Source organism: Pyxicephalus adspersus, chromosome 3, assembly GCF_032062135.1.
Source record: "Pyxicephalus adspersus chromosome 3, UCB_Pads_2.0, whole genome shotgun sequence".
NCBI classification, from domain to species: Eukaryota; Metazoa; Chordata; class Amphibia; order Anura; family Pyxicephalidae; genus Pyxicephalus; species Pyxicephalus adspersus.
In genome coordinates, this window is record NC_092860.1 from 26,567,597 (window position 1) to 26,586,250 (window position 18,654).

General features: G+C 36.6%; 1 protein-coding gene across 1 annotated transcript in view; it reads left to right on the forward strand.

The window, feature by feature from the left end:
- Window positions 1-18,654, forward strand: part of KCNH4 (potassium voltage-gated channel subfamily H member 4) — a 135,200-nt gene that overhangs the window by 90,342 nt on the left and 26,204 nt on the right. The window contains exons 5-13 of the mRNA XM_072404032.1: window positions 4,324-4,567; window positions 7,107-7,264; window positions 7,458-7,665; window positions 8,290-8,484; window positions 11,316-11,515; window positions 12,581-12,830; window positions 16,482-16,696; window positions 16,780-16,818; window positions 17,663-18,030. Coding sequence (XP_072260133.1) covers window positions 4,324-4,567; window positions 7,107-7,264; window positions 7,458-7,665; window positions 8,290-8,484; window positions 11,316-11,515; window positions 12,581-12,830; window positions 16,482-16,696; window positions 16,780-16,818; window positions 17,663-18,030 — 1,877 coding nt within the window. The remainder of the gene's footprint in view (window positions 1-4,323; window positions 4,568-7,106; window positions 7,265-7,457; window positions 7,666-8,289; window positions 8,485-11,315; window positions 11,516-12,580; window positions 12,831-16,481; window positions 16,697-16,779; window positions 16,819-17,662; window positions 18,031-18,654) is intronic.

Consider the following 18,654-nt stretch of genomic DNA (forward strand, 5'->3'; position numbering starts at 1 on the left):
AGTTTTGCCTGCCAAAAGATTTGCTATTGTTGTCATTGTTAAATGGAGTATCTTCCAACTGGGTTTTCAGTGCTGCCCTACTACCTTCAAGGTATTACAAGATTCTTTAGACAGATGCTAGTTTGTGTACCATATCTATGGCAGATCCTGTATACCAGTGGCATGCGGGAAAAGATTTGAGAGAAGTTAAGACTTTGGAAATGTCTAAACTTCACTGTAGCCTTTAAATTTCAGGTTAGGCCAGGTTAGAAAAGGTAGGCTAAGCCCATTAGCTGAGGATCCTTCAAAAGCCGAACAAGGGAGATCTGTATGGTTCCCTATTAGTAGTAATAGAAAGCATAGCCAAGCTGAACCCTGGAGGTCTGACAGGTATCTCATTCATTGGAAGGGAAACACTAATGAATAGTCAAAAAAATCTAACTGAGGGTCAGTGGCTATGGGATAATCGCCAGCCAAGCCAAGGCATCAGAAACCAAAGCATAAGCATTACCTAAGCCAGGTCTGAAGCAAAAGGATTGTAGTCAACCAAGTCAGGGGTCACAGACCAGGGGAACAGGAACACAGGGTCAAAATCAGCAAAACACCAAGTATTAAACAGATGCAGAGTCAGTAATAAGAAATGTAATTTAGACAGATCGTAATTAATCAGGAAGCAAGAACTAGATAAGAATCAAGTAATATAGATTGGGTACAAGAACTAAGGAGAAAGATCAGGATCATAATTGGGATGAAATGGCTGGATGAAAGGAAATTAAAGGAAAATTGGATGAAATTGGGATGAAAGGAAAACATAGCTTAAACACTGACTTAGCTTCTCTAACATACATGCAGAAGCCAAGAGTCACAGGAGTCCTGTTTTTAGATTTGTAACAAAAAGCATAAGCATGGATTTAGATAAATCGTACTATGCTGTTTTTATACCTAAGGGGAAACCTAAAAAATATGTTTCAGAATGCAGATCTGTATCAAATAAAGTTAACATTTTTATTCTATAATGTCACATTACCTTCTTTTAATTAACTTAGTAGACACTCTTCCCTTTGAATGTCATAATACTCTATATTTATTATTATTATATTTATTCTGGGTTAACCTACAGCATGCATCTATCACATTCGTGGTTGCATTTACTCCCAGTTTAGATTCACAAAGTAAATCTGATGTTTATACAGTTATTGATTAGTTATTGATTACATTATTTGCAGTCATAGGAATGTGATCTATCAGACTTACTAACTGTAAATGTGAGCACACAAACATTTCTGTGTTTTCTTCTCATTTTAGTCATGTACATAGTAAATATTTCATATGTGTGTTTGGATAATATTTATTTACACATAGTCCCTTTTATATTAAGAGGTACTTTGTTGTCTGGGTAACTATCAGATGAAAGTCTCTTCAGTCTATCAGTTGTGTGTAAAAAAAAAAAAAAAGCCTTTTATGGCTGTTACCAGCTGGTATAACCTTACTAACTCATAAAAAAAGAAAGTTCTTTAGACTTCAATATGACCTTATTAAATCTCTAAAGAAGATTTGTATTTATTGAGAATCAGCCAAAAAGGTAACAGTCTCCTCCTTCCAGCTTCTATTTTTTCCTTTCCCTTTTCCTGTTATCCATTCTTTTTCTTCACTTATTGAGCAACTCTCAATAAGTGTCTCAAATGAGGGCCAAAATTATTACAAGTAACGTTATTCACTTGGGAAATGTATTTGTCATACATTCTAGGGGGAATATAGCTAGGAAAATAAATGCTGGAGAAGGATCAGAGTATTCTGGTAGATCATAAACTAAACTACAACCATGTTGCAGTTTCTAGAACAAGATTCAGACACAGAGAGAAAGAAAAAAATATATAATGTTGCTATTTTAGTAAAGCTTTTTTTAGAATATGCAGTTCAGATAAGCTGAACTGAATAAAATATACATTAGGAAAAAAATTTTAGGGAGTTATGAATACTTTGAGTAAATATATAAGAGGTACACATAACAAAGTTGGTGCAGTTGTTCACGTTTAAGCCATTGCAAATAACAAAGGGGCAGAAGTTGTAGAGAAATTTGTCACACTTACCTCTTCCTCACTAAAGCACAGGTGTCTCTCTCATGCGCTTGTGGGCTGTTCTGACTCTGGCCGTGCCTACGCTCCCAAGCTTTATCAGTTTCACCCATCCTGCTGGCCAATCAGAAAATAGCCTCTTAATCATCCCTGGCTAGTTAGCTAGTTCAGACACGGCACTCACCGTTCGTGCAACGTGTCTCCACTAATGCCGAGCCCCTAGTTCTTCTGAGCTAGTTCCTGTTCACCTGTTGCCTAATTCAGTGTTTCCTCTGTTCAGTGTCTTGTTTACAGACAATTTCCAGTGTTCCTGTCTCTCTGTGGATATTCCTGTGTCACCTGTGCCTCTTGTTGCTTCCTGTGTCTCTTGTGTTCCTTGTATCTGCAGTGGCCCCTGTGTCACTGGTTTCTTTTTCCTGGATCCCTGGTATTTGACCTCTGGCTTGTGACCTAATGAAGGTTTGCCCTATTTTAAAACTGGCCCTGCTTCTCTACAAGAACAGATTTGAAAAATGTGGACTTTATTTCCTCAGGGACCAGGATCTTTTTATATCCAGTTTAGTAATTTAAAAAAAACTGAATCTGTTTCAGAAGTCAAATATTATAACTGGCTTTTAATACCACAAAAGATTGGTAATCCAGATTGAAATAGGATGTTAATCAGAAAGGATTTTTTTCACTGTTGGAACAAATTTGATCATGCTGCATAGAAATGTATTTCCCTTCCTTAGTTTTTGTAGCTGTGGTTTTTATTTTTGAGGAATGCTTTATTATAAATTAATTAAAATGAATATGTTTTATTTTTCAGCTTAATTTAATAACTGTGGCCTTATAATGTAAGGATTATGTTTTTTCTTTTACAGTCTGCCTCATTATTATTCATTTTTCTTCTAGTTTCAGCTTCTTATCTTGTACCTGTCACAATGGTGTAAAGTCAGTACCATTCTCATACTAAATGATCTCCTAACACGCATAGAAGCCCTTCAGCTCACATTTCAGCAGTAGGTACAGAGCAGCAGCTTCTTATTGCCCTGACACAAATCTCAAACTGTCTTACTTGAAATTTATGGCTAGCAGCATAAATTGAGTCTAACTGACGTTCTCCTTCTATTTGCAGAGGCATTGTAGAGTTGACAAAAGATGAGAATGGTACCGATAATGCTCTGCTTTCTAATATTAAGCTTGTAAAAAACAAGCTTTACACTGACAACCTAAAAAAAGAATTTGGAATTAGGGCCCCTGAGAATCCAATACAGCTTCCCTAGCAGCGGTATTTCAGTAATAATTGTCTTTGTAGTAGTTTATGTGTAAAAATGTTTATCTTTGTTTTAGCTGTGGAGCTAAAGCCATTGTTCACACTTATTCCTGTTAGATCAGGGGTGCCCACATATTTTTGGCGAGCTACTTAAAAGTTGGACTTAATAACTCCTTTGCTCTGTAGAGTTTATTTTGAAAGGCAGGGCTCTGCGATCTACTCGCGTTGCCTTTGCGATCTACCAGTAGATCGCGATCCACCTGTTGGGTCCCCGTGTTAGACGTTAAATATAGAGCAAGCATGTCTCCTGTTCCATGACTCCAAACACGATGCATGAAACAACACATGCAACAATATTCCTACAACATGGAAGCAAGTATGCTAATATTGGAACTTTCAGGCATACCTAATTTACTGAAAAAGACCTTCTGTTTCAGGGCATGCTATATTACACTTTTGACCCGGAGATCATGTATCATGGGGACACAGTAGGCTGTATGCATACTTTGAGTAAATATATAAGAGACCTTCTGTTTCAGGGCATGCTATATTACACTTTTGACCCGGAGATCATGTATCATGGAGACACAGTAGGCTGCCGAATGTATGAGAAGCATCTAGGGCTTCTAGTTGAACCAAAAAGAACACTGAAGCACTATAGGTCAGGTTATGAGTAAATGTCCTCATAGCAACTCTGGACTTTTCTTGTAAATTACAGAAATCATATCATGAGACGTGGGGGGAGACTGGTAGAAATAGGAATTCAATCCAAAAGGTTAAGTACAGAAGTCTCAGCAGGCAGGTTATAAGAGACTTCTAGGAGATAGCTCAGCAAATTGTGCTTACCGTCCAGCCAAGGGCTGTCTTAGTTGATTTTGTTTCTACACTTGTACTGATTGTATTATGAACTGAAGACATTTTCATCTCAGTATGAGACACAGACTGATCTGACCACTGTTTGAATTTTAACTACAACCTTTATATTCAATCACTTTCTTTTTATTCTGTCCACAGAACCTTTTAGAAAACAAGCCTTCCCTCCCTGAATACAAAGTAGCTTCTGTCCAGAAACCTCGCTTCATCCTTCTTCATTACAGCATCTTCAAAGCCCTCTGGGACTGGCTTATCCTCCTAGCCACCTTTTATGTGGCTGTCACTGTCCCTTACAATGTCTGCTTCACGGGCCACGATGACAGTGTGTCTGCGGCACGGAGCACTATTGTCAGTGACATTGCCGTGGAAATGCTATTTATTTTAGGTAAGCAATCCTGACCATGCGGCCCTGCTCTCATGTAAAAAGAGCAAACAGTTCGGAAAAATACTACAGTATGAAGTGAGAATCAACTAATATTACACCACTGTCAGCTACTACAATAAAAATCAATTCGGTGGCAGAAGAATTAAATATGAAAAGGAGGCAATTTGTAAAAATATGTGATTGCTTCTCACAACAAGTCTTGAACTAGTAGAAACTTTGATAAATAGCTAGGACCAGATGAGCAAGACAGCATTTGCCAGAGGTGCTTGTCTGTTTAAAAGAGTTCTTTGTCCACTGTTTTTTTTTCCTTAGTGTGGACTTTATGTGGTTCTCAGGTAGGATTTCCATTGCATCCATGCATCAATTCTGCATATGTTTGATTAAGGTTCAATTAGATTCATTGACCCCAGAACCAAATAATTTCACATTTTGTGAATAAAGTACAGCTTTATTTATACGGCAGCCTTTCTCAAACTTTTTACCTCTAAGAAGCTCCTGAAAAAATTTCAAGTCTGGGTTATCTCCTCTACAACACATTTATTGGAAATCAGTGGGGAAAAAACTCCTAAATTGGTGGCCAGTGAAAAGAATGACCACAGTTGTGGCTAGAATAACAACTTTTTAGACAGTCAGAACCTTGTTGGAGTCATGCAGCTCTCCCAATGGTGTTGGCCCCAGGACTATGCAGGCATCATCAATGGTAGACCATTATTCTACTGTTTGAAGAACCCCTAGCAACCTAGAGACCCATGGGTTTCTACAGGAACTTGTTGTAAATGGCTGTACTAGTATAAATACACTTGTCATTTTAGTGTCTGTACATCAATGATGTTGAGGTCTTTTATATGCAAAGACTGCTTTCTGTTCTCTGGTGCTACAAATGCTGAATGAAAAGGAGTGTATGCAGATAAAATGACTCCCAGTATGACAACAGCCCAATCCAATCAAAGTTGTTTGATTTAATTGCATTTGAGTATTATATGCCTATCTAGCTGCTAGAATTCAATACATATATCTTGTTTGAGCAGCTACCAAAAATTATTAGAATAGACTATTAAACAAAAAACACATTCTATTTTTTTAATTGCTCGAGACTCAAGTCTTTCGGTTGTTTAATGAATAGATTCTAAAGTGTATGTTTATTAAAATGGGAAACGTGGCTTAACTGTGATATTACAGAAAAAAACATACAGTAAGGGCTCTGTTTATAAAACAGGGAATCAGACGTTCCCTCAAACATTCGCTCTGGAGAATCTTCCAGATTTACGTGTTTCAATAACAGTAATTGGTTTCCACCAGGGAATGCCAGATTCCCTGCTTTAACATTAAAGTCCTGGGTTTTAATTCAAATTGTATCAAAAATGCTACCTCTGTTTTTTTCAACCAGAATCACTAAAATATTTTATATTTGAAAGATTGAAACCCATTTTAAATACTGTATATCAAGAGATTAGAATATCAAAATCAATTGATTTATTGCAGTTTCTGTACAGTTACAGCAGCAGTACTTGTATTGTACTTGGATTTTTGTCATCTGTATCTATTTTGTCAATCAAAGATACCGGGAATGCAGGATGGTATCTATACAGCCAGACAGGCGGCAAGTATTGGCCCCCCTGCTATGTTGATGTCAGTCTTTGTAGAACATCACATGCAGTCTATAAATTGCAAGTGTCTTCATTCTAAATGTAACTATTGATCCTACTTAAAGCAGTTTCATAAACAGTATAGCAAGTTGGAAATCTAAAGAATGTTTGCAGATATCCAAAACATGTTATAAAGTCTATGTTAGTATGTGTTGTTTAACATTAGACAAATGCTTCAAGTGGTGTTCCCTAAAATTGGAAATACTTCAAAAAAGACACTTCACTTGCTCAATGCCGACAGTTACTAGTTTAAGTAATTTGATTAGGAAAGGTTTATGCACAAAGGTAATCCTTATCCAGCGAACCAATATAGGTGAATTCTAGTTTACTAAAACATAGGAAGGGTTTAAGTAAAACATACAGATGGGGTAAAAATTGTCTGTGAATGTTCTCCAGGTTTTGGTAAATCTAGTGGTAGCCACATTCAAATAGACTTGATCGATATTTGAATATTTTTTTTTTTTAGCTCATCCAAGCCACTTTTTCAGTATCTTTCTAACAGAGCCTCTGCTTGCATAAAAAAATCCTTCCCCACTGTAAAAAAAAAAGTTTTGTCTGGACTAGTGATTCCCAATCAGGGTTCCATGGAACCATAGGGTTTCTCCAAAGCCTGCTTATGGTTACTTGAGCTAAAAGCCCTTTTGGCTATGTGTAAGGGTGCCGATTTTTCCACTGGACACCAGTAAGAGACATTTACCCTGTTATCCACCAAGCTAAAATACCATGAGCTGAGCACATAATAAATATTGGCTGAAATCTAAAAAGTTATTTCAACGGTTCCCCCGTGGTAAAAAGATTGAGAAAGGCTGGTCTGGGCATTATATATATTTTACAGAGTCATGTATGTCATTACAAAGTGTACATTCTGAGACAGTAAGACTCTAATTTTACAGATATCATTTTAAATTTCCGGACTACATATGTCAGCCAATCTGGACAAGTGGTGTATGATCCACGCTCTATCTGTATCCACTACCTCGCCACATGGTTCTTCGTGGACCTTATTGCTGCTTTGCCGTTTGATCTTCTCTATGCATTCAACGTCACAGTGGTAAGAGAAAAAAAAAGTGCATCTTTATTCTTTAGTAGTTAGTATACACATGCCACAATTTTAAAAATGATTTAAGAATATCACATTTTCTAATGCATGAACAACTCTTATCTAATAACAAAAGATTTTTTCTCTAACAATTGATTTGTAACTCTAACAATAACAATAATTTCCTCCCTAACAATTATGGAAGACGTCTCTGGTACATTTACTGAAGACGGTTCGATTATTAAGGCTCCTGAGGTTACTACAGAAGCTGGACCGGTATTCTCAGTACAGTGCCATGGTGCTAACTCTTCTAATGTCCATGTTTGCTCTGCTGGCTCACTGGATGGCCTGTGTCTGGTATGTGATTGGCCGCAAAGAGATGGAGAGTAATGACCCTGTCACCTGGGACATAGGTAAGCATTGTGGTTTCTACCCCTCTTTTATGATTATTCCGGGGTACAATGGCTCATAGTGTGTTCTAGTAGCAAAGTATGTTCTGTGGTAAGATGTGTGTTTGAATGTGGCTAGAATTGCTACAATCTAAAGAAGAAAATAAGGGGGGGGGGGGAAAAAGCCAATATTATACCCAAGAGTAACAAGCCAATATTATTGTATACAGACCATAGAGGTAATATAAAACTGTATCCAATGTATTTATTCTTTTGAACCTGAAAGCATGGCGAAAAAGGTGTTAAAGGTTACTATGCTTTGAAAAAGTAATGGTCATTCGTGGTGTTGTTAATGCTTTTCTACATGCAAGGGATGCTTGATCCACAATTGAAAAGTCTCAATCTTTGCAAATCTGAGGTCACCTTGGTCTATATCTACATATCCTTAATATTGTGTCTGACATTAGTGAGAGTGACAGGTTAATTGGGGACATCAAGGATAGCTGTTACTGAAACACTTCTGTTACCATGATACACTACTAATTCTTGCTTGTAGAAGTCATACTTTATACTCTTTTGTACTTATTTTGTCAAACTGAAGGTACTGTACAACATGCAAATTCACTCATGATCTTTCTATTCACACAGGTTGGCTTCATGAACTTGGCAAGAGACTTGAAGTACCCTACATCAATAATTCTATTGGTGGACCCTCTATTCGTAGTGCTTATATAGCATCCCTTTACTTTACTCTCAGCAGCTTGACCAGTGTAGGCTTCGGTAATGTCTGTGCAAATACAGATGCTGAAAAGATCTTCTCCATCTGCACTATGTTAATAGGAGGTAAGATTAAGTACTTGGCTACAACATGATGGGAAGCAAATATTCATTTTGCAACTCTTACTAGCCAAGCTATCATTGTTTTCTCATCCACTTCCCATTTATAAGGTTTCCCTCAGTTCCTATTCTGTAGGCACAATAAGAAGTGTGACAAAATCTCTTCTAATTTAGGATTTCCTTTCTAATTCGTGTCTGGTAACATCTCAAAGTTTGGAAATCTTTCCATCACATTTAGAGTAATGACATTTTGATGAAAGAGTGCACCAAATTAAATATTAGCTCACATTCAAATAAAGTATTCCCAATAAAGGCCAACAATTGTCATATTCTATAACAAAGCATATCATTTCACTATTTTAACCATTTGTTATATAGGAGCCATATTGTGTCTTTAGTAAACATGCCATTGTACATGAGTGTGAATGAGCCTAAACATACTATATACAGTAGCTTCAGAAAGTATTCAGGACCCCCTTCACTTCATATAATCCCCCAGTCCAAGTGTGCAAAGCGTGTTGCATCACACCCAAAAAAGACTCAAGGCTGTAATTGCTGCCAAAGGTGCTCCATCTAAATACTAGGGGACTGAATACTAACGTAAATGTGATATTTCAGTTTTTTTCATTTTAGTAAATTTACAAAATTGACTAAAATCTATTTTTCTTTGTCTTATGAGGTGATGAATAGGAAAAACATATTTAAATGATTGTAGCATCAGGCTGCAACATGAAATAGAAAAAAGTGAAGGAGGTCCGAATAATTTGCACTGCCACTGTATTGCTGAAAAAATAACAGGTTGAGTAAGACGCATTGTAACAAATGTCTTATACAAATAAAACAAAGCTATTGGTATGTCTGAGGGCACTTGTAGAAGTTTGAAACATTAATCAAAAGTAGGTTAGTTACTCACAATTCCTGAAATGATAAACTAAACTAAACTAAATCAGAATGGGAGTATATGCAGTGAAACATGGGTCCATGCTGGCACCTACATGTGTCCTGTTGTTTTGTTTGGCTTCTTTAGAGCATCTATGAATATTTTTACCTACATAATAATTACATTGGTTTTATGTGCTTATCACATCTATAAATTAAATGTAAATATTAAATAAACTTTAAAAGCCAGTAGGTGGTAACTTTAAATTACTTTGATGCAACATGTGGGACACTTACAGGTATTACATGTTTGGGTGTTAGATTACATCTAGCACATCTAGTGTTACATCTAGGTGCTTATTGCCAGATCACAATCTAAAACATTAAACTACAACAGAGCTGAAAAACATTGCTGCACAGTGAAGATTATTTTTTTAATTAGAGAACAAAAATTTAAACTGGATTGATTTATTACACTACGGAGAAGCTTCCATACTACTTTTTCAGCACATAAAGTATCATTTAATGTTTACTAATGATGCAATGATTGGTTCCTGCATTGTACACAGATATACAAAATAGTAGAAAATTATGTTTTTGTTTTTAACGGAATTAAACATTTTGTCCTAATTAGAGATAATTGATTTTAATATGCTTTATTAAAAAGTAGATCTTGATTGTAATTTCAGTTCACTCTTCCATGCCCTCCTAAAAACTCATTATAATGTATAAAGTGATGAAATGATTGATTAAGATTCTGGTATTTTGGTAATTTGCAATGACCTTATTAAAGACTATTCGAATAACCATTTCAATTCTTCCATTTTTTCAAGAAAACTGACAGAGCTTCTATTCTCCCACCATTCAAATCAAAACCAATAAAAAGTTTGGACTTCAGTATGTTTTGTTATTTTTTTGTTTCATTAGATTTTTTGTGAAGTTTTTCAAGAGTATAGAACACTTGAATATATGGCAATATCATTGCACATATATCGTTTGAAAATAACCAAGGAAAATAAAAGCTGGGTTAGGTTGAGGACCTGGGGCCCACCACAAAAATTGAGAAAGAAGGCCCACCAGAATGCATAGCTTTTTTTTATTATTTGTGCAAGACAAAAAGAGGCCCAACAGAAGACCAGGCAGCGTTTCTGGGACCCAGTATAAGGCACAAGAAACATTGCCCCTGATTCATCAATAAAATCCGCGCTCGCTGAAAGCGCGAAAGTACACGCGGCCATCAATCGCGGAATACCGCGGTCCGGACTCGAGTGTGCGCGTACACTCGCCTCACTGCCAGCCGGATTCCAGCCTTCACAATAGGGAGCGCGAATCTGCCAATTAAGGCGATTAGATTTCAGCTGCGCGATTAAGGAGGATCTGTTACTCGCCAGTGTAAAGCTGCTGGAGATGCGCGGCTCCGGCCGCGATCTTTTTCAGTTGCTGAATAGCGCGATCGCGTACGATTTCGGATCGCGAATACGAATGCGCGACCGATAATCCGATTCTGCTTGATGAATCAGGGGCATTATCTAGGTACCAAACTTTTGTTTGGGCTTTAGGAGAGGAAAATGGCAATGGTCCTGTTTGCTTTAAAAAAGATAGTGGAGACCCAAATAGAAAGTTGCTTGACTGATTTTTATTCTTTATTTGCCCCATAAATGAGCTCACCCATTACAGTTTTTACAGGTTGTTGGCAACCCAGAAGCTAAATATGTGTTCAAAAGTAAGAATTTAGCATCAAAACTCCAGTAATCATGGAGTTACGCTTCACACAACAGCAGCTTTGTTGGCACATGGGTGACTTTTATAGATGGCCAATGGCATGTAATAAAGTATAAAGGTCAGATAACAATAAGACACAATTCCTTGGTGTGCTGTTCATCCTTCATCTCTTTTTTAATATTATATATCATGGTATATTCATGGATAGTAAATCTTTTTTTTTCATAATTTTGCAGCCCTGATGCATGCTGTAGTTTTTGGTAATGTAACAGCCATAATTCAACGTATGTACTCTCGACGTTCCCTGTATCACACCCGCATGAAGGACCTCAAGGATTTTATTCGTGTTCATCGCCTTCCTCAACAGCTTAAACAACGTATGTTAGAATATTTCCAGACTACGTGGTCTGTTAACAACGGAATTGATGCCAATGAGGTAAGAGGTGTTCAGGGTTTATTACCAGAGATCAGAAATTTTATTATTGTTATCATTAATTAGCGTTCTACCCAACCAGCTCTAGTCATAGTTTCATAAATTCAGCAGTTGATTTAGAAGTGAAATATATCATCACAGCATTGACTCCCCCACTATCCGAGAGCCCATTATCAGGACAATCTATTGCTGAACTCATTTAAAAGAATGATAACTTCCTGGAAGTAAAGCTGATCTTTTGGTTTTCCAAGCCTTTAGCTGGTCAGAGAAAGGGAAATCAGCACACTGATGAGTTTATTTCTCTATCCCTCTGCTGTCTCCTGCTATCAGCTTGTTCTTTGTTACCACGTGAACTCCAAAGCACAACTGATTGGCTCCTGGACCTTCTTCTTCCTCTCCCCGCCTAGGTTCTGCTGTACAGAGGTTGAATAAGGGTGATTCCAATTTAGATTTAGGTGCCTAAATTGCTTGCCTAAAATCTATAAACTTGGAAAAGAAGGAAAAGTCTCAAACAACAGTTAGGCTTAGGATATTTATGCAATTTGTGTTTTCAATCAACTCACTACAACACATCGTAACAAATTAATATATACTGTGTGCTAGACCTATTAGAATGCAAATATGACATAACAAAGACATCAAAGTAGGTCAAAAACAATGCATCAAATTAACATTTTACAGTTTGAATTACAGACATATATGAAGCCAATGCAAAGATCAATTGAATGTGATTGGGTTATATAGTGTATATATTTACCATGCATATATAGTGTTTCCAATAGATAGGTTTGCAAAACTATTGGTTTGATTGATCAGCATGATACTGTTATGTGTATTTCTCAGGTACTGGTTATGGAATATAGCTTTAACATGGTACTTCCTAGTGCTAAGTCCTAATTTCAAGGTCAGTTAGGATTTTAGGGTCGGTGGTGACATACTACAGAGCAAGGGAAAGGGCCACATTGTTCTTTAACATTTAAAAGTCTCTGATTTCCCCAAATTTTAGATTTTGATATTGTATGGCTAATGACACTTTTATAAATACAAATAATTTAATTTGCCTTTCAGCTGTTAAAGGATTTTCCAGATGAGTTACGTGCTGATATAGCAATGCACCTGAACAAGGATATCCTGCAGCTCCCTGTGTTTGAGCCAGCCAGCCGTGGGTGCCTGCGGGCACTCTCCCTGCACATCAAGACTTCCTTCTGTGCTCCTGGGGAATACCTCCTGCGCCAAGGGGATGCTTTGCAAGCAAATTATTTTGTATGTTCTGGCTCAATGGAAGTTCTAAAAGACAATATGGTGCTGGCAATTCTTGGTGAGAGTTTAAATAGAAACTGTTATTTTAACTGTTATATTAAGAATACCATAAATGTTCATTTTCATGTGAAATTCAGCCAAATATTTAGGTTTTTAGGTTTAGGAAACATCGGGCTTGATTGGTCAAGCATGGGACCACCTAAGTGCAATCAACACACATTTTGTCTCTGCTGGTCTAAGCCAGATGACTGGTTCTTTGTTAGCTTGAAGATTTAAACAGGTAGTAGAATTTATTTCCTACACAGAGGCTTCCAGATTGTCCAGCTAACATATTATTTATCAATTCAAATAAACTAAGATGTTGTCTTAAATATGTGAACTAAAATATAGTGTAAATCCTAACATATATATGTAACTTTAAACTGTACCCAGGTTAAATCTGGTAAATTATAGGAAATACAATAATATGAGGTTAGGTAAACACCTTGAGAGTGCATAACTTTGCAAATACTGGCTCTAGTTTTTTAACTCATATACTTGCCCATACCCTACCACTTCACACATCTCAATATTGGTAAGTGGCGCTCCTCCACATTAGGAATTTTTTTGTACATCCATTTGCTTTGTACACACTAACCAAAAGGAGGTCACTAGTTTCTTTTGGGTGACAATGTGGCAACTGATCCTTAGATCAGGCAATGTGGGCCACGTTTTCCAACCTACAACTAAGGGTTAAAATCCTATACACTGGAGCATGCATTGCAGTATGGCTACTTTTGGATAGTGAGGACAAATGTGCTTAGCAGGAGTTTGGCAGTGCTCCAAAGAGCTTCAGCTTGTGTTGCCAAATAACAAGCAGCCAGCTCACAAACCTCCTGCTTTCAATCTGCAGAAGGAGATAAGTCACTTCCCCTGCTACCTGATCAGAGGATTTTTTTTGGAAAAATGTCAATATTTTTTTAACACCCCTCACCCCCTCACATCCCATTGTTTAGCAATATTATTGTGCTACATCCAATTCTCATACTTTGTAAAAGTGAAGTTAATAAAAAACTGTAATTAATATTTTTTTTATTTCAATACATTTTTATTAAAGAAAAATAGGTTTACAAAAGAATTATAAATATTAATAACTGGTGAAACAATAGCATCATTTTAACAGTGTGACACAGAGAAACAGGCAGATTAACATTGTAATACTATGCATCATATACAAAAAAAGGGGCCTTTTGTCTCTGTTTAACAAAAACGAGGTAAGAGAGGGAAGATGGGGAAGAAGGAGATGGGGATCAACATCAGGAAGGGATCGATGTTGTGGAACAGTGATTGATCCACTGGTCCCATGTAAGTTCAAAGACATGTGGTGTATCTTTAAGGGTACGTAAGCTTGTCGCTTACCATTATCCAATTTAGTTTAGCCTTCACTGGAGCTAGTGGGATGAATGGTGATTTTCATGCCTTTGCCAGTGCAACTCTGGCTGCCAGCGGCACATAGTTGCAGAATTTCTTTTTGTATTTCAGCAAGGGCATGTCAATTTTGCTCAGGAGAGCACTCTCCAGGCTGGGGGATAGGGTTTTTTTTATCACCTATGACCTAAGGTCAAAGACTCTTTTCCAATATTGCTGCGCAACCGGGCAAACCACCAAATATGTTCCATAACCCTTGCATTCTCGCAGTCCCTAAAACATAGCTCAGAATATCATCTGAAACTCCGAGCAATTCTGGTAGGTACCAGGTACCAGCGCAACAGGACTTTGTAGTTTATTTCAATCAAGTCTACATTAACCTCCTTGGAGGTCTTATTATGTCTGTATTTTTATATCAAAAGCAGTACATTGTTTTGCGTAAATTTGTTGTTTAATATTTTAGGCCTGTAATTCTTAAGAATAAGTCCTGAGTATGATAAGTTTGAAACACAAATCATAAATTAAAATATAATAAATAATTATAAATAATATTTATTAAAAAAATTAATATAACTATTTTATTAAAAATTATATATTTTTTTAAATTTGTCCAAACAAGGGTACAATAATAAATACATTTTTGGATTTATTATTTGTATATATTTTTTAAAACATTATCACAGTGATCAATGTTTTAAAAGCAGATTACAATGTAATGTGCTTTGAAATTTCCCACCAAACCACGCCTCCTAAGCATCCCAACGCTTCAAGCATCACATCTATCAAGCCGAGAATGCAATGCAGAAGCCAAGTCTATCCCACATCGACAATGAGTACTAAAGGGAAGGGCAAATAATCCTAGGCCTTGAATGGTAAAGGATCCTGTAATTAATATTTTAAAGAATTTGTAAACATTTATTTTTAGTTTTAAAAATAATGTCAAGGGTTAGAATTAGAGTTTTGTCTGTCTCTAGAAATCTCTTGACTGTTTCTAAAGATAGTTCATGCAATTTGCGCTTTGTTTCACAGTTAAAAAGCACCATCTAGATTTGTAAGTTTTCCCATTCTAGGCCTTTATATAGGCAATTAAAAATAAAGTGTTCCATTTTGGGTCCCAAAAATTTGGTGAGTGAATCTGCCTGATTTCAGTTTGTGGACAGTTTTACTAATCCTGGTTTAAATAGGTGAACTTTGCTTTGATTTAACTCTAGAGGGCAAATCCTGTTATTCAATTTGGCAGATTTAGGGGCTAAATGAAAAGCAAATGTCAAACAAAATGCACAGGAATATGGACAATGCCGTAGAAGATGACAACCATTACCAAAATAAACAAAATCTCCCCTTTACACAGAACTGTCAGCTCCCTGTGGGATATTCAACACAGAATTGACAATATATCTGCTCTGAAACCAAGTGGGGAAGAGGGGATTATCCATTACCAAATCCCTCATCATAGTCTCTGAATGGGATTTTAGGAGTACCTAAATACTAATTTTGATTTCTATTTATAAAAATTTGCCATGTACTTGATGTATAAACAATAAATATAAAAAAACAAAGCACATTATACGTTTATTTTCTCCTCAATTCTTAAACAAAACCATGCTATCTCTCCAAAAATTATCTGTTTTCTCGTCTTTTACACATTTCGCCAACTGGCTTCATCGGAGGAACTTTTCATCATGGAGATTGTATTTCAAAAACTAAGGCCCAAACCAAATAATTTAGGTACATAAAATCCCATTTAGTGACTTTATTGAGGGATTGGATGACATCATTGTAGTACCATGATGTAGTACCAGTAATGTGTCTCCCACCCAACTGACTAATGGTATTATCCATTACATTTGACTAATGACATGACTTGTGATTCAACTATCCAGAAGCAAAGGGTATGCTCTACAATATAGGTTGCTCCTTTTTCAATTATAAGTCCATGATTTGTGAATCACTCATTTCCCATAGATTCACCATAAGCCCATGGCAGTGGTAAACCCAGACCTTATCTCTTGGTGATCATTGTTTCTAGTACAAGACATAAAGTGTCTAATAATCCAACATGAGTTGTCATGGAAACAAGGAATAAAGGGAAAACTGTTCTATTGACAAAGTTCTAAAATTAAATATGCTTTTCCTTTGGTAAGACAGCATCCAGTTTTGGTTTAACATTTTTAATGTAAAAAGCAGTTTAGATAGCAGTTTTTTAATGCCACAAGATCCTGAACTATACATACCTCACATATATACTTAAACTCTCCTTTTGTTTTTATGTATTTAATTATCTGTTCTTTGGCTGTCCCAGGTAAAGGTGATCTCATTGGTGCTGATATCACCAGCAAAGACCAGGTGATCAAAACAAATGCCGATGTGAAAGCTCTAACATACTGTGACCTGCAGTATCTTACTTTACGAGGGCTTTTGGAGGTATTGGAACTGTACCCAGAGTATTCCAGCAAATTCATGGCAGACATCCACCATGACCTAACATTTAACCTACGGGAAGGCAGTGAAACAGATGTAAGAAATTTGTAAAGTAGTTATGTTGTGCTGTATTGTATTTTGAACATTTTTCACCAGTTTTCCACTTTCATCATTTACAGGGCTGCTATAGGTTTTCTCGTTCACCACGGCTATCACAGGTAATACCCTAGATATATTTAAGCATTGTAGCATTGCCACTTAAATATTTATTGTTCTTTTTTTGTTTGAGTTGGCTACATTGAAAACACGCTACATTTATATTGCATGTATGTGTGGAGTTGGCCTAATTTTTTATTTCAATAATGTTAGTTACCCACATAGATGAAACTTGTAATTAGGACAAAATTAATGAATCACACAAGGTTTACTGTTTGAGTCAGAACTTTTACAGTTTTTGAGTCAGTTACATTTATGGTTTACAGTTATTTTTGAGACCCAAATACAGTAGTTTTTGTAGTCCTCAAGGAAAGCTGTTACAAGTAGTGGTTCAATCTGGGGTATCCAAAAGTGTTGGAAGCAATATACCTTAAGGGACTTCAAAGTCTCTCTTGAGCATGTACTAATTTTTTAAAACAGCATATTTAATGTTAACGAAAAATACCCAACCCAGCCACGTATACTTTCCGGAGTACCTTGACATAAAATGATTATCACCCTGTCTATGAAATAACAGTTGGATCAAGAAATATTCGTAGGGACAACCTTCAACACCCCATAGCCCTCTTATCATGGGTTAAAAAAATATTAGTTCATAATAGATATTTTTGAATAATTACTACTATTTCAGCACTGTAGGATTAGCTTAAAGATATCTACATATACACTTGTGGCCTAGATGATCATGCAGGTTTACTAAAGTTAATTCTGTAGTTGGGACTTATGGCTATTATTTCATATCTTTCATATATTTCATATCTTGATAAAATAAGAACTTTTAATCAGGTTATTAAAATAAAATAGTTTTGTAAAACTCATAAAAACTAGTTTGTAAATGTTTTTTAGCCACGCCCAGAATCTGGAACTACACCTGATAAGAAGTTATCATCAATTCTTGAAGATAAAGATGAGACAGATGATTTTTTCAGGCACTCTCCTGCCACTATGACGCGTAGAAAGCTTATGCTGCCAAACCTTAACAGTCCTGTGCGCCGGGGTTCCCTCAGCAGCCTCCTGGGAGATGATCTGAGACAGTTCTCTGCTTTCCGGCGCAATTGCCGGTCTCCAGCCAGGAATAGTCGAGGACGAAGCCCCTCACCCCAGTGTCGCAGAGCAGAACGGGCATCTGAGACAGAAAATGTAAGCTCCCGCAAGCCAGCCAAACTTCTCATCCCATCACTCAACACATATGGCCCACCAGATCTCAGCCCTCGGTAAGTTGGATGTTTTCATCTTGTCAACAAAACTGGTTTTACATATCTTGAAGGCGTAAAATGGAAACAAAAATTGCAACCAGACAGGTCCTTTATTGCAAAGTGGAAAAGTGGTGTTCCATTCAGCAATAAATCATCTTATCTGCCTGATTACAATTTTTTTTATTTTAAACTTACCTGTCCATGCTCCATTGCAGGTGCTACCATCTTTTTCTTTTGGGAGTTGGAACTTCAGCTAACTTGATTGGCCAGGCCAATCATTGTGACGTAACTCCCATGTGTATGCTTTGCATTCATTCAGTCCTCGCAGCCCTGAGGAAGCTGGAATATGCAGCATATCCTTACATCCTACATTTGTCCCTTCTACAAAAAAAATAATTCTGCCTACTCCCTTTAATTAATTTAATTTAAGATTATTAATGTATAATAACATCTTGGTGGTTTTTACTAATGAAAAGGAAACTATGCAGAACAGTAAAATGATTTCTTCTTCACAATGATTAATGGTAAAACCTGACCATATCTTTCCATTCCTCTTTCAATTTCCTTTTTATGGTCCAAAGATATAACAGAATTCATAGGTGTTTCCAGGTGGAAATGGATGCAAAGCTTATTTGATTTTTA